Source organism: Chiloscyllium punctatum, chromosome 50 (assembly GCF_047496795.1).
Source record: "Chiloscyllium punctatum isolate Juve2018m chromosome 50, sChiPun1.3, whole genome shotgun sequence".
Taxonomy (NCBI): Eukaryota; Metazoa; Chordata; class Chondrichthyes; order Orectolobiformes; family Hemiscylliidae; genus Chiloscyllium; species Chiloscyllium punctatum.
The window spans coordinates 32,437,930-32,463,178 of NC_092788.1; the positions used below are offsets into that span (position 1 = coordinate 32,437,930).

Here is a 25,249-nt window from a genome sequence, read left to right on the forward strand (position 1 = left end):
ACACACACACACACACAGACAGACACACACACACGCACACAGACACAGACACACTCACACACACACGCACACAGACACAGACACACACACACACACGCAGAGAGACAGACCAAATCCAGAAACACGATGGGTGGGGCAGTGCAGGGAGAATGAGCTCCCAGCTTGTACCACTGTGAGATCGGAAGCCATTCCCCAACATGGCGAGGGCTAGTAAGGGGAGGATGAATGGCTATGGAACAGGTTGGAGGAGGAGGAGGAGGGGCTGAATGGCCTCCTGGCCCTGTGTAGGTGGTGCGGGGAGTTGGGGGCGGGGAGCGGGAGGATTGGAAGAGGCCGAATTAACCCTTTCTTCCCTCTCTTCCTGTTGCAGGGGGACCCCCAGCAGCCTCCTGGACACGGCGTTCACCGCCAGGGCCCTCCCTCACACACCAGGCCTCCTCCCCAGGGCCAGCAGATCCAGGGCCTGTCCCCTCAGCCCGGCAGTCCCTCCGGCCAACAGAGGGCAGCGGTGAGCCCCACTGCCCCCCGTGGGCCCATCCCAGCAGCGTCAGCCCAGCCCCGTGGCCCAGAAGGGGCCTCCACAGCAGCCGAGGCCCGGGGGTCAGGCTTCGCCCCCAGCACCAACGGCAACCGGGCCCCGGGGCCCAGCAGGCGCGGCAGGCCTCCCCGGGCGGAGCGCCCCCAGCAGCAGGCCAAAGGCCCCCGGGCCTTCCCCGGGACAGCCTCACCGCCAGGCCGGGCCCCCTCCCTCCCAGCAGCACCCCCGCCCCCCCGGGCCAGCAGGGAGGCCCTCAGCGTCAGGGAGGGCCCCCAGCAGCGGGGAGCGGGCCCGCACCCCCAGCAGCAGGCCAGGCAGCCGCCTCCCACCACGCAGCAACCTCGCCCGGCAGCCCAGGGCCAGGGCCAAGGCCCGATGGGTCCAGGCCACCCTCAGGGCCGGCCGCCCGTGCAGCAGAAGCCCCCGACGCTTGCGAAGACTCCACAGCAGGAGGCGCCGGCCCCTCACCCGCAAATGAAGTAAGTAATCCTTTCAGGCAGGCAGGCTTTGGCCTAGTTCAGGTTTATGGAGCCTAGTCGTCTCTAGTCGGGCCTACCTCAGGCTATTGAGGTTTAGTCACGTCTAAATGGGCCTAGTTCAGCTTTATGAAGCCTAGTCGTCTCTAGTCGGGCCTACCTCAGGGCTATTGAGGTTTAGTCATGTCTAAATGGGCCTAGTTCAGGTTTATGAAGCCTAGTCGTCTCTAGTCGGGCCTACCTCAGGCTATTGAGGTTTAGTCACATTTAAGTGGGCCTAGTTCAGGTTTATGAAGCCTAGTCGTCTCTAGTCGGGCCTACCTCAGGCTATTGAGGTTTAGTCACGTCGACATGGGCCTAGTTCAGGTTTATGGAGCCTAGTCGTCTCTAGTCGGGCCTACCTCAGGCTATTGAGGCTTAGTCACGTCTAAATGGGCCTAGTTCAGGTTTATGAAGCCTAGACGTCTCTAGTCGGGCCTACCTCAGGCTATTGAGGTTTAGTCACATTTAAATGGGCCTAGTTCAGGTTTATGAAGTCTAGTCGTCTCTAGTTGGGCCTACCTCAAGCTTTTGAGGCTCAGTTGTGTCTAAATGGGCCAAGTTCCATGGTTATATGAAACTTAGTTGTCTCTGGTTGGGTTCAGTTCAGCCTGGTGTGGCCTAATTCTTTTGAGTTAGGCTTGGTTTGCATTTGTGAAGCTGAGTTGGGCCAGATTCAGGCTCAGAGGCCTAGCTGTGTCCGTTTCAGGAGAAAATGTGGATGCCGGAGATCAGAGTCAGGCAGCATTCAAAGAGCAGGAGCATCGATGCTTTGGGCCTAAGCCAGGATTCCTGATGAAGCGCTTATGCCTGAAACGTCGACTCTCCTGCTCCTCGGATGCTGCCCGACCCTGCTGTGCTTTTTCCAGCGCCCACACCCTCGACTGTGGACTGTTTCAAAGCCGAATTGAGTGAAAGTTGGGTTTGGTTTCATCTAGTTGGGCCTGGTTTGGGCTTCTGAAACCCCCGTGGGGCCTAATGCGGACGAGATCTGGGCCGGCGAAGCCTACTCTAGCATAACCGGGCCTAGTTCAGGCTTCAGGTGCCTTGCCTTTCACACGAGGCGCACAAAGTCACTTAGGGAGGAGATGGAGGTCCCAAACCTACGGGACCGCCGGCCAACGCAACAGGGGTGACAATTTCCCAAGCGGTCTCCCTTTGTTGACGCCCTTTGGCCGTTATCAAAATGGCACCTAGAGTTGTCGGGTTCCCACTTTCGTCAGTGCCCGCTCTCGCACGGGCCACAGAGTCTTTAAATCGGGCCACGTTCCCTCACGGAACATTGGTTGTTCCTTTGCTGGTATCTCGTCTGTGCAGGGCATGGTTTCCCCCCTCCCCTCCCCCCCCCCCCCACCCCCCCCCCCCAATGGTGGGCAATGTTGCCATAACCGGGGTGAGTGGCCATCACTGGCTGAGCCAGCATTTGCTGCCTCCCCTCCTCTCAGCCTGGAGTCACGTCCATTGGACGCCATTGCGCGCAATTCTGGTCCCCTTCCTATCGGAAGGGTGTTGTGAAACTTGAAAGGGTTCGGAAAAGATTCACAAGGATGTTGGAGGGCTTGAGCTACAGGGAGAGGCTGGATAGGCCCGGGGGCTGTTTTCACTGGAGCGTCGGAGGCTGAGGGGTGACCTTATAGAGGTTTATAAAATCATGGGGGGGGGGCATGGATAGGGTAAATAGACAAGGTCTTTTCCCCCTGGGGTAGGGGGGAGCCCAGAACTAGAGGGGGGGTAGGTTTAAGGTGAGAGGGGGGGAAAGGGACCCGAGGGGTAACTTTTTCCCCCAGAGGGTGGTGCGTGTGTGGAACGAGCTGCCAGAGGAAGGGGTGGGGGCTGGTACAATGATAACATTTAAAAGGATGGGGGGGGGGGACATGGATAGGAAGGGTTTAGGGGGGAGATGGGCCAAGGGCTGGCAAACGGGGGGACTGGGTTAGGTTAGGGTGTCTGGGTCAGCACGGACGGGATGGGCCGAAGGGTCTGCTTCCGTGCTGGACATCTCGATGAGTCCCCCAGTGGATCTCCATCACTGATTCCCCTTGGGGAGAGTTGACGCCGGTCACTTGGTCAATATTGAGTCATGATTCAGATTGAATTCGAATTGGGATCCTTCGGAACGGTTCCTGACTGAGTAGCAATACGTCATCACCTGTATCCATTTCTGCCGATGGTTGGTGTCTGTTAAGGTCTGCTAAAGCTTTCAAGGGGCGAGGGTGTTGCATTTTGGTCAAACAGCCAAGGGGCAGGGGTTATAGCAAGGCCTTGGGGGTCGTGTTGGAGAACAGGGAGCCCTGGGGGGGTTCTGGGATGTCATTCTTTGAAGTTGGCGTCACAGGGAGACAGGGCGGGTAAGAAGTTGTTTGCCTCCATCGCTCAGAGCTTTGAGTACAGGGAGCTGGGGGACATCACGTTGGGGGTTATACAGGACGTTGGTGAGGCTTCGTCTGGAGCAGTGTGTCCAGTTCCGGGCACCCCGTTACAGGAAGGACATGATTCACCCGGACAGGGTTCGGGAAGTGACCCGGACGGTGCCGGGGATGGAGTGTTTTGAGTTATAAGGAGAGGCTGGGACTGTTTTCACTGGAGGGTGTGACCTTATAGAGGTTTATAAAATCATGAGGGGCGTTAGTTGGAAATAAATAGCTGAAAGAAGACAGAGGGTGGTGGTTGATGGGAAATATTCGTCCTGGAGCTCAGTTCCCAGTGGGGTACCACAGGGTCTGTCCTGGGACCACTGCTGTTGGTCATTTTTATAAATGACCTGGATGAGGGTGTGGAAGGATGGGTGAGTAAATTTGGGGATGACACGAAGGTGGGTGGAGTTGTGGATAGTGCTGAAGGATGTTGCAGGTTACAGAGGGACAGAGATAAGCTGCAGAGCTGGGCTGAGAGGTGGCAGATGGAGTTTAATGTGGAAAAGTGTGAGGTGATTCACTTTGGAAGGAGTAACAGGAATGCAGAGTACTGGGCTCATGGTAAGATTCTCGGTAGTGTCGATGAGCAGAGAGATCTCGGTGCCCATGTACATAGATCCCTGAAAGTTGCCACCCAGGTCGATAGGATTGTTAAGAAGGTGTACGGTGTGTTAGTGTTTATCGGGAGAGGGATTGAGTTTCGGAGCCACGGGGTCATGCTGCAGCTGTACAAAACTCTGGTGCGGCCGCACTTGGGGAGGATTGTGTACAGTTCTGGTCACCGCATGGTAGGAAGGGTTAGATTAGATTCCCTACAGTGTGGAAACAGGCCCTTCGGCCCAACAAATCCACACCGACCCTCCCGAAGAGCAACCCACCCAGACCCATTCCCCCACATTCACCCCTGATTAATCCACCTAACACTACGGGGACAATTTAGCACGGGCCAATCCACCCTAACCTGTACATCCCTGGGCACTATGGGACAATTTAGCACGGGCCAATCCACCCTAACCTGCACATCCCTGGGCACTACGGGGACAATTTAGCACGGCCAATCCACCCTAACCTGCACATCCCTGGGCACTACGGGGACAATTTAGCACGGGCCAATCCACCCTAACCTGCACATCCCTGGGCACTACGGGACAATTTAGCACGGGCCAATCCACCCTAACCTGTACATCCCTGGGCACTACGGGACAATTTAGCACGGCCAATCCACCCTAACCTGCACATCCCTGGGCACTACGGGACAATTTAGCACGGGCCAATCCACCCTGACCTGTACATCCCTGGGCACTACGGGGACAATTTAGCACGGCCAATCCACCCTAACCTGTACATCCCTGGGCACTACGGGGACAATTTAGCACGGGCCAATCCACCCTAACCTGTACATCCCTGGGCACTATGGGACAATTTAGCACGGGCCAATCCACCCTAACCTGTACATCCCTGGGCACTACGGGACAACTTAGCACGGGCCAATCCACCCTAACCTGTACATCCCTGGGCACTACGGGACAATTTAGCACGGGCCAATCCACCCTAACCTGCACATCCCTGGGCACTACGGGGACAATTTAGCACGGGCCAATCCACCCTAACCTGCACATCCCTGGGCACTACGGGGACAATTTAGCACGGGCCAATCCACCCTAACCTGCACATCCCTGGGCACTACGGGGACAATTTAGCACGGGCCAATCCACCCTAACCTGCACATCCCTGGGCACTACGGGGACAATTTAGCACGGGCCAATCCACCCTAACCTGTACATCCCTGGGCACTAAGGGGACAATTTAGCACGGGCCGATCCACCCTAACCTGCACATCCCTGGGCACTACGGGGACAATTTAGCACGGGCCGATCCACCCTAACCTGCACATCCCTGGGCACTACGGGGACCATTTAGCACGGGCCAATCCACCCTGACCTGCACATCTTTGTGACTGTGGGAGGAAACCGGAGCACCCGGAGGAAACCCACGCAGACGCGGGGAGAATGTGCAAACTCCACACAGACAGTTGCCCGAGGGTGGGAATTGAACCCAGGTCCCTGGCGCTGTGAAGCAGCAGTAGCCGCCCCCCCCCAGTCCCAGTAACGTCTTTACTGCACCCTCTCAAGTTTAAAATTTCTCCTACAGAAGGAAGACTTAAAAATGTATGCAGTATTCCAAACGTGGGCTCACCAAGGTCCTACACAACTGCAACATGATATCCTAACTCCTATACTCCATGTTATGACCAATGAATGCCAAATCCCTTTTTCACCAGCCCGTCTACCTGTGACTCCACTTCTAAGGAAACATGCTCCTGTACTGCTAGGTCTCTGTTGGCAAAATCCCCCAGGGTCCTACGATTAACTGTAGATGTGGAAGCTTTGGAAAAGGGTTCAGAGGGGACTTCCCGGGATGTTGCCTGGTTATGGAGGGAAGGTCTTATGGGGAAAAGGCTGAGGGACTTGAGGCTGTTTCCGTTCGAGAGAAGGAGGTTGAGAGGTGACTTAACTGAGAGGTATAAGATAATCCGAGGGTGAGGTAGGGTGGACAGGGAGAGGTCTTTTCCCTCGGATGGTGATGGCTAGCACCAGGGGACACAGCTTTAAATTGAGGGGGTGATAGATACAGGACAGATGGCAGAGGGAGTTTCTTTACTCAGAGAGTAGGAGGGGGGCGTGGAACGCACTGTCTGTAACAGGAGTAGACTCACCAACTTTAGGGGGCATTTAAATGGGCATTGGGTAGGCACATGGAGGAGAATGGAATAGGGTAGGAGAGAGGGGCTTCAGATTGGTCAGTGCAGCACGGAGGGGCCGAAGGGTCTGGACTGCGCCAGAATGTTCGATGGACAGCGTTAGTGGCAGGGAGTTGACCTCCCAAATCCTCTGGGATATCTCCAGACAGGACCGGAGAGGGGAGGAGAGGAGATGGGGTAGATGGAGATGAGGAGCAACGCTTTCACCCAGAGAGTTTGGTGGGTGTTGGGGCTTGGCGGGAGGTATCGGAGGGGGAGTTCCGAAGAGGAAGGGAGCTGGGACGCACAGTTGGCCGATCAGTCGCACACTGCCCGTGAACAGGCCCTTCGGCCCATCCTGCTCCCTGCTGACCCACGGCCCGGCCGCTGCAGCGGCCCGCGTTGGGTTCCAGGCCGTCTTTCCGACGAAAATGATCCGAATCGACTCCCAACCACCCATCAGGGCCTCACCGTGGGGTGGCGCGGTAGCTCAGTGGTTGGCGTCGCTGCCTCACGGCGCCAGGGACCCGGGTTCAATCTCACCCTCGGGCGACTGTCTGGGTGGAGGTTGCACGTTCCCCCCGTGTCTGTGTGGGTTTCCTCCGGGTGCTCCGGTTTCCTCCCACAGTCCAAAGATGTGCAGGTCAGGTGAATTGGCCCGTGCTAAATTGTCCCTGTAGTGCCCAGGGATGTACAGGTTAGGGTGGATTGGCCCGTGCTAAATTGTCCCCGTAGTGCCCTGGGATGTGGGGGTTAGGGTGGATTGGCCCGTGCTAAATTGTCCCTGTAGTGCCCAGGGATGTACAGGTACGGGTGGATTGGCCCGTGCTAAATTGTCCCTGTAGTGCCCAGGGATGTACAGGTTAGGGTGGATTGGCCCGTGCTAAATTGTCCCCGTAGTGCCCAGGGATGTACAGGTACGGGTGGATTGGCCCGTGCTAAATTGTCCCTGTAGTGCCCAGGGATGTACAGGTTAGGGTGGATTGGCCCGTGCTAAATTGTCCCCGTAGTGCCCAGGGATGTACAGGTTAGGGTGGATTGGCCCGTGCTAAATTGTCCCTGTAGTGCCCAGGGATGTGCAGGTTAGGGTGGATTGGCCTGTGCTAAATTGTCCCAGTAGTGCCCAGGGATGTGCAGGTTAGGGTGGATTGGCCCGTGCTAAATTGTCCCCGTAGTGCCCAGGGATGTGCAGGTTAGGGTGGATTGGCCCGTGCTAACTTGTCCCTGTAGTGCCCAGGGATGTGCAGGTTAGGGTGGATTGGCCCGTGCTAAATTGTCCCCGTAGTGCCCAGGGATGTACAGGTTAGGGTGGATTGGCCCGTGCTAAATTGTCCCCGTAGTGCCCAGGGATGTGCAGGTTAGGGTGGATTGGCCCGTGCTAATTTGTCCCCATAGTGCCCAGGGATGTACGGGTTAGGGTGGATTGGCCGTGCTAAATTGTCCCGTAGTGCCCAGGGATGTGCAGGTTAGGGTGGATTGGCCGTGCTAAATTGTCCCCGTAGTGCCCAGGGATGTGCAGGTTAGGGTGGATGGGCCGTGCTAAATTGTCCCCGTAGTGCCCAGGGATGTACAGGTTAGGGTGGATTGGCCGTGCTAAATTGTCCCCGTAGTGCCCAGGGATATGCAGGTTAGGGTGGATTGGCCCGTGCTAAATTGTCCCCGTAGTGCCCAGGGATGTACAGGTTAGGGTGGATTGGCCCGTGCTAAATTGTCCCCGTACTGCCCAGGGATGTACAGGTTAGGGTGGATTGGCCCGTGCTAAATTGTCCCCGTAGTGCCCAGGGATGTACAGGTTAGGGTGGATTGGCCCGTGCTAAATTGTCCCTGTAGTGCCCAGGGATGTACAGGTTAGGGTGGATTGGCCCGTGCTAAATTGTCCCCGTAGTGCCCAGGGATGTGCAGGTTAGGGTGGATTGGCCCGTGCTAAATTGTCCCTGTAGTGCCCAGGGATATACAGGTTAGGGTGGATTGGCCCGTGCTAAATTGTCCCCATAGTGCCCAGGGATGTACAGGTACGGGTGGATTGGCCCGTGCTAAATTGTCCCCGTAGTGCCCAGGGATGTGGGGGTTAGGGTGGATTGGCCCGTGCTAAATTGTCCCTGTAGTGCCCAGGGATGTACAGGTTAGGGTGGATTGGCCCGTGCTAAATTGTCCCTGTAGTGCCCAGGGATGTACAGGTACGGGTGGATTGGCCCGTGCTAAATTGTCCCTGTAGTGCCCAGGGATGTACAGGTTAGGGTGGATTGGCCCGTGCTAAATTGTCCCCGTAGTGCCCAGGGATGTACAGGTACGGGTGGATTGGCCCGTGCTAAATTGTCCCTGTAGTGCCCAGGGATGTACAGGTTAGGGTGGATTGGCCCGTGCTAAATTGTCCCCGTAGTGCCCAGGGATGTACAGGTTAGGGTGGATTGGCCCGTGCTAAATTGTCCCTGTAGTGCCCAGGGATGTGCAGGTTAGGGTGGATTGGCCTGTGCTAAATTGTCCCAGTAGTGCCCAGGGATGTGCAGGTTAGGGTGGATTGGCCCGTGCTAAATTGTCCCCGTAGTGCCCAGGGATGTGCAGGTTAGGGTGGATTGGCCCGTGCTAACTTGTCCCTGTAGTGCCCAGGGATGTGCAGGTTAGGGTGGATTGGCCCGTGCTAAATTGTCCCCGTAGTGCCCAGGGATGTACAGGTTAGGGTGGATTGGCCCGTGCTAAATTGTCCCCGTAGTGCCCGGGGATGTGCAGGTTAGGGTGGGATTGGCCCGTGCTAAATTGTCCCCGTAGTGCCCAGGGATGTGCAGGTTAGGGTGGATTGGCCCGTGCTAATTTGTCCCCATAGTGCCCAGGGATGTACAGGTTAGGGTGGATTGGCCGTGCTAAATTGTCCCGTAGTGCCCAGGGATGTGCAGGTTAGGGTGGATTGGCCGTGCTAAATTGTCCCCGTAGTGCCCAGGGATGTGCAGGTTAGGGTGGATGGGCCGTGCTAAATTGTCCCCGTAGTGCCCAGGGATGTACAGGTTAGGGTGGATTGGCCGTGCTAAATTGTCCCCGTAGTGCCCAGGGATATGCAGGTTAGGGTGGATTGGCCCGTGCTAAATTGTCCCCGTAGTGCCCAGGGATGTACAGGTTAGGGTGGATTGGCCCGTGCTAAATTGTCCCCGTACTGCCCAGGGATGTACAGGTTAGGGTGGATTGGCCCGTGCTAAATTGTCCCCGTACTGCCCAGGGATGTACAGGTTAGGGTGGATTGGCCCGTGCTAAATTGTCCCCGTAGTGCCCAGGGATGTACAGGTTAGGGTGGATTGGCCCGTGCTAAATTTTCCCTGTTAGTGCCCAGGGATGTACAGGTTAGGGTGGATTGGCCCGTGCTAAATTGTCCCCGTAGTGCCCAGGGATGTGCAGGTTAGGGTGGATTGGCTGTGCTAAATTGTCCCCATAGTGCCCAGGGATGTACAGGTTAGGGTGGATTGGCCCGTGCTAAATTGTCCCCGTAGTGCCCAGGGATGTGGGGGTTAGGGTGGATTGGCCGTGCTAAATTGTCCCCGTAGTGCCCAGGGATGTACAGGTTAGGGTGGTTTGGCCCGTGCTAAATTGTCCCCGCAGTGCCCAGGGATGTGCAGGTTAGGGTGGATTGGCTGTGCTAAATTGTCCCCGCAGTGCCCAGGGATGTGCAGGTTAGGGTGGATTGGCCCGTGCTAAATTGTCCCTGTAGTGCCCAGGGATGTACAGGTTAGGGTGGATTGGCCGTGCTAAATTGTCCCCGTAGTGCCCAGGGATGTACAGGTTAGGGTGGTTTGGTCCGTGCTAAATTGTCCCCGTAGTGCCCAGGGATGTGCAGGTTAGGGTGGATTGGCTGTGCTAAATTGTCCCATAGTGCCCAGGGATGTACAGGTTAGGGTGGATTGGCCCGTGCTAAATTGTCCCTCTAGTGCCCAGGGATGTACAGGTTAGGGTGGATTGGCCCGTGCTAAATTGTCCCTGTCGTGCCCAGGGGTGTACAGGTTAGGGTGGATTGGTCTGTGCTAAATTGTCCCTGTCGTGCCCAGGGGTGTACAGGTTAGGGTGGATTGGTCTGTGCTAAATTGTCCCTGTCGTGCCCAGGGATGTACAGGTTAGGGTGGATTGGCCCGTGCTAAATTGTCCCCATAGTGCCCAGGGGTGTACAGGTTAGGGTGGATTGGCCGTTCTAAATTGTCCCTGTCGTGCCCAGGGGTGTACAGGTTAGGGTGGATTGGTCTGTGCTAAATTGTCCCCATAGTGCCCAGGGGTGTACAGGTTAGGGTGGATTGGCCGTGCTAAATTGTTCCCATAGTGCCCAGGGATGTACAGGTTAGGGTGGATTGGCCCGTGCTAAATTGTCCCCGTTAGTGCCCAGGGATGTACAGGTTAGGGTGGATTGGCCCGTGCTAAATTGTCCCCCTAGTGCCCAGGGATGTACAGGTTAGGATGGATTGGCCCGTGCTAAATTGTCCCCGTAGTGCCCAGGGATGTGCAGGTTAGGGTGGATGGGCCGTGCTAAATTGTCCCCGTAGTGCCCAGGGATGTACAGGTTAGGGTGGAATGGCCGTGCTAAATTGTCCTATAGTGCCCAGGGATGTACAGGTTAGGGTGGATTGGCCGTGCTAAATTGTCCCGTAGTGCCCAGGGATGTGCAGGTTAGGGTGGATTGGCCGTGCTAAATTGTCCCCGTAGTGCCCAGGGATGTACAGGTTAGGGTGGATTGGCCCGTGCTAAATTGTCCCCGTAGTGCCCAGGGATGTGCAGGTTAGGGTGGATTGGCCCGTGCTAAATTGTCCCCGTAGTGCCCGGGGATGTGCAGGTTAGGGTGGGATTGGCCCGTGCTAAATTGTCCCCGTAGTGCCCAGGGATGTGCAGGTTAGGGTGGATTGGCCCGTGCTAAATTGTCCCTGTAGTGCCCAGGGATGTGCAGGTTAGGGTGGATTGGCCCGTGCTAAATTGTCGCAGTAGTGCCCAGGGATGTGCAGGTTAGGGTGGATTGGCCCGTGCTAAATTGTCCCCGTAGTGCCCAGGGATGTGCAGGTTAGGGTGGATTGGCCGTGCTAAATTGTCCCCGTAGTGCCCAGGGATGTGCAGGTTAGGGTGGATTGGCCGTGCTAAATTCTCCCCGTAGTGCCCAGGGATGTGCAGGTTAGGGTGGGTTCGCCGTGCTAAATTGTCCCCGTAGTGCCCAGGGATGTGCAGGTTAGGGTGGATTGGCCCGTGCTAAATTGTCCCGTAGTGCCCAGGGATGTGCAGGTTAGTGTGGATTGGCCCGTGCTAAATTGTCCCCGTTAGTGCCCAGGGATGTACAGGTTAGGGTGGATTGGCCCGTGCTAAATTGTCCCCGTAGTGCCCAGAGATGTGCAGGTTAGGGTGGATTGGCCCGTGCTAAATTGTCCCTGTAGTGCCCAGGGATGTGCAGGTTAGGGTGGATTGGCCCGTGCTAAATTGTCCCCGTAGTGCCCAGGGATGTACAGGTTAGGGTGGATTGGCCCGTGCTAAATTGTCCCTGTAGTGCCCAGGGATGTACAGGTTAGGGTGGATTGGCCCGTGCTAAATTGTCCCCGTTAGTGCCCAGGGATGTACAGGTTAGGGTGGATTGGCCCGTGCTAAATTGTCCCCGTAGTGCCCAGGGATGTGCAGGTTAGGGTGGATTGGCCTGTGCTAAATTGTCCCCGTAGTGCCCAGGGATGTGCAGGTTAGGGTGGATTGGCCTGTGCTAAATTGTCCCCGTAGTGCCCAGGGATGTACAGGTTAGGGTGGATTGGCCCGTGCTAAATTGTCCCCGTAGTGCCCAGGGATGTACAGGTTAAGGTGGATTGGCCCGTGCTAAATTGTCCCCGTAGTGCCCAGGGATGTACAGGTTAGGGTGGATTGGCCCGTGCTAAATTTTCCCTGTTAGTGCCCAGGGATGTACAGGTTAGGGTGGATTGGCCGTGCTAAATTGTCCCCGTAGTGCCCAGGGATGTACAGGTTAGGGTGGTTTGGCCCGTGCTAAATTGTCCCCGTAGTGCCCAGGGATGTGCAGGTTAGGGTGGATTGGCTGTGCTAAATTGTCCCGTAGTGCCCAGGGATGTACAGGTTAGGGTGGATTGGCCCGTGCTAAATTGTCCCTCTAGTGCCCAGGGATGTACAGGTTAGGATGGATTGGCCCGTGCTAAATTGTCCCCGTAGTGCCCAGGGATGTACAGGTTAGGGTGGATTGGCCCGTGCTAAATTGTCCCCGTCGTGCCCAGGGATGTACAGGTTAGGGTGGATTGGCCGTGCTAAATTGTCCCATAGTGCCCAGGGATGTACAGGTCAGGGTGGATTGGCCGTGCTAAATTGTCCCATAGTGGCCAGGGATGTACAGGTTAGGGTGGATTGGCCGTGCTAAATTGTCCCGTAGTGCCCAGGGATGTACAGGTTAGGGTAGATTGGCCCGTGCTAATTTGTCCCCGTAGTGCCCAGGGGTGTACAGGTTAGTGTGGATTGGCCCGTGCTAAATTGTCCCCGTAGTGCCCAGGGATTTGCAGGTTAGGGTGGATTGGCCCGTGCTAAATTGTCCCCGTAGTGCCCAGGGATGTGCAGGTTAGGGTGGATTGGCCGTGCTAAATTGTCCCATAGTGCCCAGGGATGTGCAGGTTAGGGTGGGATTGGCCCGTGCTAAATTGTCCCCGTAGTGCCCAGGGATGTGCAGGTTAGGGTGGATTGGCCCGTGCTAAATTGTCCCCGTAGTGCCCAGGGATGTGCAGGTTAGGGTGGATTGGCCCGTGCTAAATTGTCGCAGTCGTGCCCAGGGATGTGCAGGTTAGGGTGGATTGGCCCGTGCTAAATTGTCCCCGTAGTGCCCAGGGATGTGCAGGTTAGGGTGGATTGGCCGTGCTAAATTGTCCCCGTAGTGCCCAGGGATGTGCAGGTTAGGGTGGATTGGCCGTGCTAAATTCTCCCCGTAGTGCCCAGGGATGTGCAGGTTAGGGTGGGTTCGCCGTGCTAAATTGTCCCCGTAGTGCCCAGCGATGTGCAGGTTAGGGTGGATTGGCCCGTGCTAAATTGTCCCCGTTAGTGCCCAGGGATGTGCAGGTTAGGGTGGATTGGCCCGTGCTAAATTGTCCCCGTTAGTGCCCAGGGATGTACAGGTTAGGGTGGATTGGCCGTGCTAAATTGTCCCGTAGTGCCCAGGGATGTACAGGTTAGGGTGGATTGGCCGTGCTAAATTGTCCCGTAGTGCCCAGGGATGTGCAGGTTAGGGTGGATTGGCCCGTGCTAAATTGTCCCCGTTAGTGCCCAGGGATGTACAGGTTAGGGTGGATTGGCCCGTGCTAAATTGTCCCCGTAGTGCCCAGAGATGTGCAGGTTAGGGTGGATTGGCCCGTGCTAAATTGTCCCCGTAGTGCCCAGGGATGTGCAGGTTAGGGTGGATTGGCCCGTGCTAAATTGTCCCCGTAGTGCCCAGGGATGTACAGGTTAGGGTGGATTGGCCCGTGCTAAATTGTCCCTGTAGTGCCCAGGGATGTACAGGTTAGGGTGGATTGGCCCGTGCTAAATTGTCCCCGTTAGTGCCCAGGGATGTACAGGTTAGGGTGGATTGGCCCGTGCTAAATTGTCCCCGTAGTGCCCAGGGATGTGCAGGTTAGGGTGGATTGGCCTGTGCTAAATTGTCCCCGTAGTGCCCAGGGATGTGCAGGTTAGGGTGGATTGGCCTGTGCTAAATTGTCCCCGTAGTGCCCAGGGATGTACAGGTTAGGGTGGATTGGCCCGTGCTAAATTGTCCCCGTAGTGCCCAGGGATGTACAGGTTAAGGTGGATTGGCCCGTGCTAAATTGTCCCCGTAGTGCCCAGGGATGTACAGGTTAGGGTGGATTGGCCCGTGCTAAATTTTCCCTGTTAGTGCCCAGGGATGTACAGGTTAGGGTGGATTGGCCGTGCTAAATTGTCCCCGTAGTGCCCAGGGATGTACAGGTTAGGGTGGTTTGGCTCGTGCTAAATTGTCCCCGTAGTGCCCAGGGATGTGCAGGTTAGGGTGGATTGGCTGTGCTAAATTGTCCCGTAGTGCCCAGGGATGTACAGGTTAGGGTGGATTGGCCCGTGCTAAATTGTCCCTCTAGTGCCCAGGGATGTACAGGTTAGGATGGATTGGCCCGTGCTAAATTGTCCCCGTAGTGCCCAGGGATGTACAGGTTAGGGTGGATTGGCCCGTGCTAAATTGTCCCCGTCGTGCCCAGGGATGTACAGGTTAGGGTGGATTGGCCGTGCTAAATTGTCCCATAGTGCCCAGGGATGTACAGGTCAGGGTGGATTGGCCGTGCTAAATTGTCCCGTAGTGCCCAGGGATGTGCAGGTTAGGGTGGATTGGCCCGTGCTAAATTGTCCCCGTAGTGCCCAGGGATGTACAGGTTAGGGTGGATTGGCCGTTCTAAATTGTCCCTGTAGTGCCCAGGGGTGTACAGGTTAGGGTGGATTGGCCCGTGCTAATTTGTCCCCGTAGTGCCCAGGGGTGTACAGGTTAGGGTGGATTGGCCCGTGCTAAATTGTCCCCGTAGTGCCCAGGGATGTGCAGGTTAGGGTGGATTGGCCCGTGCTAAATTGTCCCCGTAGTGCCCAGGGATGTGCAGGTTAGGGTGGATTGGCCGTGCTAAATTGTCCCATAGTGCCCAGGGATGTGCAGGTTAGGGTGGGTTGGCCCGTGCTAAATTGTCACCGTAGTGCCCAGGGATATACAGGTTAGGGTGGATTAGCCCGTGCTAAATTGTCCCCGTAGTGCCCAGGGATGTGCAGGTTAGGGTGGATTGGCCCGTGCTAAATTGTCCCCGTAGTGCCCAGGGATGTGCAGGTTAGGGTGGATTGGCCGTGCTAAATTGTCCCATAGTGCCCAGGGATGTGCAGGTTAGGGTGGGTTGGCCCGTGCTAAATTGTCACCGTAGTGCCCAGGGATGTACAGGTTAGGGTGTGTGCAGTACAGGCCCTTCGGCCCTCCATGTTGCACCGATCAGTGGAACCAATCTGAAGCCCAGGGGTGCATTCGGTGCCAATCGAGTGGGGGGGCTGCTTTAGCCCCGGACGGTGTCGAGCTTCGCGAGTGTTGTCAGAGCTGCCCCCCCCCCCCCCCCCCCCCCATCCAGGGCAAGTGCGGAGTGTTCCCTCCCCCTCCCTGACTCCGGCCTTGTCGATGGTGGGACAGGGCTTTGGGGGGGGGGGGAGAGAGTCAGGAGGGGAGTTACTCACTGCAGGATTCCCAGCCTCTGACCTGCTCTCGGAGCCGCTGTATTGATATGGGGTTGGGTCCGGGTCAGTTTCTGGTCAACGGTAACCCCCAGGATGTTGATAGTGGGGGAGGGGGATTCAGTGATGGTAACGCCATTGAACATCAAGGGGGTAATGGTTAGATTCTCTCTCTCTTGTTGGAGACGGGAACCCCCAGGATGTTGATAGTTGGGGGAGGGGGATTCAGTGATGGTAACACTATTGAACGTCAAGGGGGCGATGGTTAGATTCTCTCTCTCTTGTTGGAGACGGTAACCCCCAGGATGTTGATAGTGGGGGGAAGGGGATTCAGTGATGGTAACGCCATTGAACATCAAGGGGGCGATGGTTAGATTCTCTCTCTTGTTGGAGACGGTAACCCCCAGGATGTTGATAGTGGGGGGAGGGGGATTCAGTGATGGTAACACCATTGAACATCAAGGGGCCGATGGTTAGATTCTCTCTCTCTTGTTGGAGACGGTAACCCCCAGGATGTTGATAGTGGGGGAGGGGGATTCAGTGATGGTAACGCCATTGAACATCAAGGGGGCGATGGTTAGATTCTCTCTCTCTTGTTGGAGACGGTAACCCCCAGGATGTTGATAATGGGGGGAGGGGGATTCAGTGATGGTAACGCCATTGAACATCAAGGGGGCGATGGTTAGATTCTCTCTCTCTTGTTGGAGACGGTAACCTCCAGGATGTTGATCGTGGGGGGGAGGGGGATTCAGTGATGGTAACGCCATTGAACATCAAGGGGGGACGATGGTTAGATTCTCTCTCTTGTTGGAGACGGTAACCCCAAGGATGTTGATAGTTGGGGGGAGGGGGATTCAGTGATGGTAACGCCATTGAACATCAAGGGGGCGATGGTTAGATTCTCTCTCTCGTTGGAGACGGTAACCCCAAGGATGTTGATAGTTGGGGGGAAGGGGATTCAGTGATGGTAACACCATTGAACGTCAAGGGGGCGATGGTTAGATTCTCTCTCTCTTGTTGGAGACAGTAACCCCCAGGATGTTGACAGTGGGGGGAGGGGAAATTCAGTGATGGTAACGCCATTGAACATCAAGGGGGCGATGGTTAGATTCTCTCTCTCTCTTGTTGGAGATGGTAACCCCCAGGATGTTGATAGTGGGGGAGGGGGATCCAGTGATGGTAACGCCATTGAACATCAAGGGGGCGATGGTTAGATTCTCTCTCTCTCTTGTTGGAGATGGTAACCCCCAGGATGTTGACAGTCGGGGGGAGGGAGGGAGGGAATGAACGTTACTTGCCAGTTGTCAGCCCTGTCTCTCGGTGAGACCGGGTGACGTCAGGATTGCGTCGGGAATACCCAGTATCCTGTAATGGTCTCTGTCTCGAAGTCCGGAGACCATTCGGAGATGGGTTAGCAGATTATCCCTTGAGTCAGGCAGGCAGGGAGTCTGGAAGGTTGAAACGGGGAAGATGCCGAGGGGAGGGTTGACGTGGGGATGGTGAAGGAGGGCTGCAAGTGGAGCAACGTGTCGTCGAACACGAAGGTGGGGGGTGGGCGGTGGGATCAAGTGCGTGTTCGGGTTCAGAGCTTGCCTCTGTAAGACGGGGGGCGGGGTAGGAGAGAAAGGTTCTCTTTCAGAGGCTGAAGGAGTTGGGAAAGGGGGTAGGCCTTGAGGAGGCAGAGGAGGAGTGTGAGGGAGGGGGGAGTAGGAAAGGTGAAAGGTCATAGGGCAGGCAAGGTCAGAATAGGGACAGTAGTGGGTGAGGGTCCGAGAGAGGAGGGTGAGGGAATCGGGACTGTGTCGTGATGAACGTCTCAAATGTATCAAGGAGGGTTTCGGGGGCTGGGGGACGCGGGGTAACTTCGCCCTCAATCTCCCCTCTCCCATTCCCACACTCCTGCCCCAAACCCAAAACCTTCCCCTAAGTACGCGGCAGCTCCATCGAGCGAGGGAATGTGGCGTTCGCGTCCCAACGGATTAGACGGGCCGAAGGGCCTGAGAGCGCAAGGTGCAGGAGCAGAAATCAGGCCACTCGGCCCATCGGGTCAGCTCCGTGGTGCGAATGAGGCGGGTACGTTTCTGAATCCCCTCCCTGTGACCTGGCGCCCACTCCCTCAGCACTGACCCTCCCACAGCACCCGCTCCCTCAGCACTGACCCTCCCACAGCACCCACTCCCTCAGCACTGACCCTCCCACAGCCCCCACTCCCTCAGCGCTGACCCTCCCACAGCACCCGCTCCCTCAGCACTGACCCTCCCACAGCACCCGCTCCCTCAGCACTGACCCTCCCTCAGCACCCACTCCCACAGCACCCACTCCCTCAGCACTGACCCTCCCACAGCACCCACTCCCTCAGCACTGATCCTCCAACAGCACCCACTCCCTCGGCACTGACCCTCCCACAGCCCCCACTCCCTCAGCACTGACCCTCCCACAGCACCCGCTCCCTCAGCACTGACCCTCCCTCAGCGCCCACTCCCTCAGCGCTGACCCTCCCACAGCGCCCACTCCCTCAGCGCTGACCCTCCCTCAGCACCCACTCCCACAGCACCCACTCCCTCAGCACTGACCCTCCCACAGCACCCGCTCCCTCAGCACTGACCCTCCCTCAGCACCCACTCCCACAGCACCCACTCCCTCAGCACTGACCCTCCCACAGCACCCACTCCCTCTGCACTGACCCTCCCTCAGCACTGACCCTCCCACAGCCCCCACTCCCTCAACACTGACCCTCCCACAGCCCCCACTCCCTCAGCACTGACCCTCCCTCAACACTGACCCTCCCACAGCCCCCACTCCCTCAGCACTGACCCTCCCACAGCGCCCGCTCCCTCAGCACTGACCCTCCCACAGCCCCCACTCCCTCAACACTGACCCTCCCACAGCCCCCACTCCCTCAGCACTGACCCTCCCACAGCGCCCGCTCCCTCAGCACTGACCCTCCCACAGCCCCCACTCCCTCAGCACTGACCCTCCCACAGCACCCACTCCCTCAGCACTGACTTTCCCACAGAGTGGGCCCCAAGTCGTCTGAGGGAGAGAGAGAGAGACAGTGGGACTCTCGAAGCATGTTCTGTGCCTCAGTTTTAAGACACTCTCCTGTTTCTCTCAGACGAGTGAATGAGTTGACCGGCTCCCCCTGCCCTGAACTGTTGAGCTCTGGTCTGACGTCAGACACTGTGTCCTTGCCTCTTCTGCTTAAGAGCTGTTTCTTTTGCGTTATCCCCCTAGCAAATCCCAGTCTCTGACAAATGCCTTCAACATTCCAGACACCCTGCTAACACGTACAACCCTTAGTCACGACGAAGTCAAGGCTGAAACTGTCCGGAACCTGAGGAAATCCTTCGCTAGTCTCTTCTCTGACTGAGAAAGCGTTCCTTCCTCTCTCTATCTTGCTCCCTCCCTCCTCGTTCCTCAATCTTCTCTGCTTCTCCCCCTCTCTCCTGCCATCTTTACCTTCCCTTTATTCCCTGCGCGCTCTCTCCCCACCCGTGCTGTCTTGCTCTCCCTCCGTCTCTCCCTAACATGGCTCACTCTCAATCTCTCCCCTAACATGGCTCACTCTCAATCTCTCCCCTAACATGGCTCACTCTCAATTTCTCCCTCTATCGCTCCCCAACATCCCTCACTCTGAATCTCTCCATCTCTCCCCCAACATCGCTCACTCTCATTCTCTCCCTCTATCTCTCCCCCAACATCGCTCACTCTCAATTTCTCCCTCTATCGCTCCCCAACATCCCTCACTCTGAATCTCTCCATCTCTCCCCCAACATCGCTCACTCTCAATCTCTCCCTCTATCTCTCCCCCAACATCGCTCACTCTCAATCTCTCCCTCTATCTCTCCCCAACGTCGCTCACTCTCAGTCTCTCCCTCTATCTCTCCCTGTCACTCACTCTCAATCTCTCCCTCTATCTCTCCCCAACGTCGCTCACTCTCAGTCTCTCCCTCTATCTCTCCCTGTCACTCACTCTCAATCTCTCCCTCTATCTCTCCCCAACGTCGCTCACTCTCAGTCTCTCCCTCTATCTCTCCCCCAACATCGGTCACTCTCAATCTTGCCCTCTATCTCTCCCCGTCGCTCACTCTCAACCTCTCCCTCTATCTCTCCCCCAATATCAATCACTCTCAATCTCTCCCTCTATCTCTTCCCGTCGCTCACTCTCAATCTCTCCCTCTATCTCTCCCTAACATCAATCACTCTCAATCTCTTCCCAATGTCGCTCACTCTCAATCTCTCCCTCTATCTCTCCCCAACATCCCTCACTCTCAATCTCTCCCTCTATCTCTCCCCCAACATCCCTCACTCACAATCTCTCCCTTTATCTCTCCCCAACATCGCTCACTCTCAATCTCTCCCTCTATCTCTCCCCAACGTCACTCACTCTCAGTCTCTCCCTCTATCTCTCCCCAACATCACTCACTCTCAATCTCTCCCTCTATCTCTCCCCCAACATCGCTCACTCTCAATCTCTCCCTCTATCTCTCCCCAACGTCACTCACTCTCAATCTCTCCCTCTCCCCAACATCGCTCACTCTCAATCTCTCCCTCTATCTCTCCTCAACATCGCTCACTCTCAATCTCTCCCTCTATCTCTCCCCCAACATCTCTCACTCTCAATCTCTCCCTCTATCTCTCCCCCAACATCGCTCACTCTCAATCTCACTCGCCATCTCTCCTGCAACATTGCTTACCCACTCCCTCTCCCTCCCAAAATCCCTCGCCCACCACCTCTCCCCTTCCTTCCCTCCCTCCCTTGCCGTTCTTTCTCGTCCCTCCCTGCCTCTCTTTCATTCCGACGGCCCGCTCGCTATTCGACACGGGGAACCATCGCCCCTCCCTCTCTCTCCCCCCCGCCCCAGGGGCGTGAGGCGGAATCTTTCTGCTGTTCTGTACGTGGCAGACGGACTGTTCCCGAGAGGTAGCGAACGGGAGGGGTTGGGGGAAGTGGGACAAATCTCCCCAACCCTGCACCCCTCCCCTTATGGTCTGCTGTTAGCAATTCTGTTCTCTGTCGAAATGGATATTTGCAAAAAAAAAAGGCACATAATTCCCTTTTGAGTGTTGGTGGTATGGCGGGGGGAGGGGGCAGAAAGCACTCACGTTTCCTATGATTTCCCCGTCCTCACCGGGTCACGGTCCCCCTCCTCTCGGTCAGATCATCTCCCCGAGACGGGCTGGAGCACAGACCCGTGCCCACTCCCTTCCCCGGGGGGGGGGGTATTGCCAGAGGGCAGGGGAGGGGAAGGAAGGGGAGCAGGGCAGATCGCTCCATTCAACTCCCCCTCCGCCCCCCCCCAAACCCCCCCGGAATGGGCTGAATCCCATCTGTCCCCTTCCCACTTGCCCCTCAGACACCTCGACCGATCCCAGTTCCCACTGATATAACCTGCTTCCACTACCCCCATTTTACAAATCGCAACTCACCTACAATTCCCCCTCTATCCCTGTCTCCCCCTCTGGGTCTTTATCCCGTTCCCCCTCTATCCCTGTCTCCCCCTCTGGGTCTTTATCCTGTTCCCCCTCTATCCCCGTCTCTTGGTCTTTATCCTGTTCCCCCTCTATCCCCGTCTCTGGGTCTTTATCCCGTTCCCCCTCTATCCCCGTCTCCCCCTCTGGGTCTTTATCCTGTTCCCCCTCTATCCCCGTCTCTGGGTCTTTATCCTGTTCCCCCTCTATCCCCGTCTCTGGGTCTTTATCCTGTTCCCCCTCTATCCCCGTCTCTGGGTCTTTATCCTGTTCCCCCTCTATCCCCGTCTCCCCCTCTGGGTCTTTATCCCGTTCCCCCTCTATCCCCGTCTCTGGGTCTTTATCCCGTTCCCCCCCTATCCCCGTCTCCCCCTCTAGGTCTTTATCCCGTTCCCCCACTATCCCCGTTTCCCCCTTTGGGTCTTTATCCCGTTCCCCCTCTATCCCCGTCTCTGGGTCTTTATCCCGTTCCCCCTCTATCCCCGTCTCTGGGTCTTTATCCCGTTCCCCCTCTATCCCCGTCTCTGGGTCTTTATCCCGTTCCCCCTCTATCCCCGTCTCTGGGTCTTTATCCCGTTCCCCCTCTATCCCCGTCTCTGGGTCTTTATCCCGTTCCCCCTCTATCCCCGTCTCCCCCTCTGGGTCTTTATCCCGTTCCCCCTCTATCCCCGTCTCTGGGTCTTTATCCCGTTCCCCCTCTATCCCCGTCTCTGGGTCTTTATCCCGTTCCCCCTCTATCCCCGTCTCTGGGTCTTTATCCCGTTCTTCCTCTATCCCAGTCTCTGGGTCTTTATCCCATTCCCTCTCTATCCCCGTCTCCCCCTCTGGGTCTTTATCCCGTTCCCCCTCCATCCCCGTCTCTGGGTCTTTATCCCGTTCCCCCTCCATCCCCGTCTCTGGGTCTTTATCCCGTTCCCCCTCCATCCCCGTCTCTGGGTCTTTATCCCGTTCCCCCTCCATCCCCGTCTCTGGGTCTTTATCCCGTTCCCCCTCCATCCCCGTCTCTGGGTCTTTATCCCGTTCCCCCTCCATCCCCGTCTCTGGGTCTTTATCCCGTTCCCCCTCCATCCCCGTCTCTGGGTCTTTATCCCGTTCCCTCTCCATCCCCGTCTCTGGGTCTTTATCCCGTTCCCCCTCCATCCCCGTCTCTGGGTCTTTATCCCGTTCCCCCTCCATCCCCGTCTCTGGGTCTTTATCCCGTTCCCCCTCCATCCCCGTCTCTGGGTCTTTATCCCGTTCCCTCTCCATCCCCGTCTCTGGGTCTTTATCCCGTTCCCCCTCCATCCCCGTCTCTGGGTCTTTATCCCGTTCCCCCTCCATCCCCGTCTCTGGGTCTTTATCCCATTCCCCCTCTATCCCCGTCTCCCCCATGAGGGTACGGAGAGCCCTGCTGACTCAGTGTGGGGGGGGTGGGTGGACGCATCAACCCGGGACTTGTGGCAAGCGTAGGGGGCGATTATAACCCCCGCAGCACCCTCCCCCCCCCTCCTCCACCACCACAGAAAGGGAGATTACCTTTCACCCCTCACACCCTCAGTCCGCCAGTCACGATGTAAATAATGCTGTAAAAAAGAAACACGAAGTGCTGTGTTTATCTGTGAGCTCGCTGGCATGACCCAGTAGGGCATGGCTCTCCAACCTATAACCGCTCACCCACCTCTCCAGGCACGCCCAGAAGCTGGTGGGACGAATTGGGGAGGAGGGGAATCCACCCCTGTCCCTAAGGGGCTGAGGCTGCCATCTTGGCTTTCCCACAGAGGCCCATCGTGGTTCCCCAAGGGAGCCATCTTGGTTTCTGCCCCAGGGCCCATCTTGGTTCATCAAGGAACCATCCTGGATTTTCCCATCGACGCTATCTTGGGTTTCCCCACAGGGGCCATCTTGATTTCCCACAGAGGCAATCTAGGTTCCCCAAGGAGCCATCTTGGATTTTCCCACAGGGGCCATCTTGATTTCCCACAGAGGCAATCTCGGTTCCCCAAGGAGCCACTTTGGATTTTCCCACAGGGGCCCTCTTGATTTCCCACAGAGGCAATCTCGGTTTCCCCAAGGAGCCATCTTGGATTTTCCCACAGGGGCCATCTTCAGTTTTCCTGCAGGGCCCATTTTGATTTCACAAAGGGGCCACCTTGGGTTTTTTGCCCCTGAGGCCATTTTGATTTCCACAGAGGCCATCTTGGTTTCGCAAGGGGCTGTCTTGGTCTCCCACAGGAGCCATCTTGGTTTTCCCAGAGAGAGCGTCTTGTGTTTTCCCCACAGGAGCCACCTTGGGTGTCACCACAGAGGCCATCTTGTGTTTTCCCACAGGAGCCATCTTGACTTCCCCAAGCGGCCATCTTGTTTCGCCAAAACACCCAAAGTCCCACTGGGCCTTGCTTTCTGAGAGGAGGGATTGGTTCTGTGTGGCCTCTGCCAGCTTCTTGGAAGCCTCACCCTCCCCAACCCCCACCGTAACCGTTGTGCGTGTACATGTGGTACTGTGCGTGTATCTATTGATATCAAATAATCTCTCTGTAATAGGGGTTCCTAGCCCCTCGTGTACAGTTGTTGTTGTAATTCTATGCACACCACCTTACATCGTCATCAGAGTGGCCTCTGTACCGCTTCCCTCCACCCCCCCCCCCAACCAAATCCTGAACCCTCACGGTGACTATCACCAACGGCACACTCCTCCTCCACCTTGGCGAACCCTCACTGGAAGATTCAACGTTACCGGGGTCGGAACAGGCATGGAGGACCCCGCCCCGAGACTGACAGGGCCTCGTGTGGCCACTCCCACAGACAGTGGCTGGTTCCTCCCCCCCCCCCCCCCCCCCACCACACACAATGGAGGGGTGTGGGAGCTGAACACTGTGACCCTCCCTCCTTTCCCCCCTCCTGGGCTGCCCTTAGGGCTGGCGGGGGGGGGGAAAGGGGGAGTGAGGTGTAGAGCTACCAATATGGATGCCAAGTTGTGACATATGACCCCCCCCCCCCCCCCCCCCCCCACACACACAACACCCACCTGCAGGGGAGTCAGAGAGGGTTGTTTCTGACTGCGATTGGGTGAGTAAGTCTTTCCACATGGACCATCTTAGGTTACACCACAGAGGCCATCTTGGGTGTTTCACAGAGGACACCATTTTGGAAATTGAGTGTTTGGGGGGGGGGGGGGGGGGGGTGCAAACGCTGAATGTGGTGAAAAGTCACTGCCCCCCCCTCCTCCGGGAAGGGAGGGCGGAGGGTCAAATCCCTGAGGAGGGGCTGAGGGAGGGGGAAGGGGAAAGTGGGCCCCGCCCTCAGCACCCACCCACTCACCATTCTCTGCCTCCTCCATCCCCTGCAACCCAACTCATGGGGGGAGTAGGCGAGGGGTTATGAGGGGGCAGCTCCAGCTAGGGGTGGAGTCGCAGACGAGGGATGGTTTGTGTGGGCCATGTGTAAAAGGGGCGGGGGGGGGTGAAGGACATGGGGTGCAGAGAAGCTGTGATGGTTTATTGGGTCGCTCTCCCACCGACTCCCAGCCAGCCCTTCCTCTCCTCCCCTCCCAGACGCCCTTCCCCCACAGTCCCATGTCGCCTGATGTTTCGTGAAAACAGCGCTGACTCGATGTTTGGTGAACTGACCCAGTGTTTGTACATGAACCAGTCAAATACAGTATTCGGAAACCTGACACCGAGCACGGCTGATTTTGAGTGAAAAGACACCTCTCTCTGCACAGACACGGGCGCTGCAACTCGCTTACCGTCAAACAGAAACACTACCGCTGTCCCCCTCCCCAAAAAACCCCGCGATCAGATCCCCAGTCTGTAACTCCCCCCCCAGGTTATCTGTTATTCTGTATATAAACCACCCCGAACCCCTCGATTAGATTCCAGTCTGTAACTCCCTCCCCGAGGTATCTGTTATTCTGTATATAAACCACCCTGAACACCTCGATTAGATTCCAGTCTGTAACTCCCTCCCGGGGTATCTGTTATTCTGTATATAAACCCCCCCGAACCACTCGATTAGATTCCAGTCTGTAACTCCCTCCCGGGGTATCTGTTATTCTGTATATAAACCCCCCCGAACCCCTCGATTAGATTCCAGTCTGGAACTCCCTCCCGGGGTATCTGTTATTCTGTATATAAACCACCCCGAACCCCTCGATTTGATTCCAGTCTGGAACTCCCTCCCAGGGTATCTGTTATTCTGTGTATAAACCACCCCGAACCCCTCGATTAGATTCCAGTCTGTAACTCCCTCCCCGGGGTATCTGTTATTCTGTATATAAACCACCCCGAACCCCTCGATTTGATTCCAGTCTGTAACTCCCTCCCGGGGTATCTGTTATTCTGTATATAAACCCCCCCGAACCCCTCGATTTGATTCCAGTCTGTAACTCCCTCCCGGGGTATCTGTTATT

General features: G+C 56.7%; 2 protein-coding genes across 3 annotated transcripts in view; one reads left to right on the plus strand and one right to left on the minus strand.

Moving 5' to 3' along the window:
- The window catches only part of LOC140470025 (uncharacterized), a 26,409-nt gene extending 1,895 nt beyond the window's left edge, over positions 1-24,514 (plus strand). The window contains exons 2-3 of the mRNA XM_072566489.1: positions 371-1,017; positions 18,625-24,514. Of these exons, the coding sequence (XP_072422590.1) occupies positions 371-1,017; positions 18,625-18,760 (783 nt within the window). The 3' untranslated portion in view covers positions 18,761-24,514. The remainder of the gene's footprint in view (positions 1-370; positions 1,018-18,624) is intronic.
- Positions 1-25,249, minus strand: part of LOC140470119 (histone-lysine N-methyltransferase SETDB1-like) — a 556,598-nt gene that overhangs the window by 474,430 nt on the left and 56,919 nt on the right. The window lies entirely within an intron of this gene.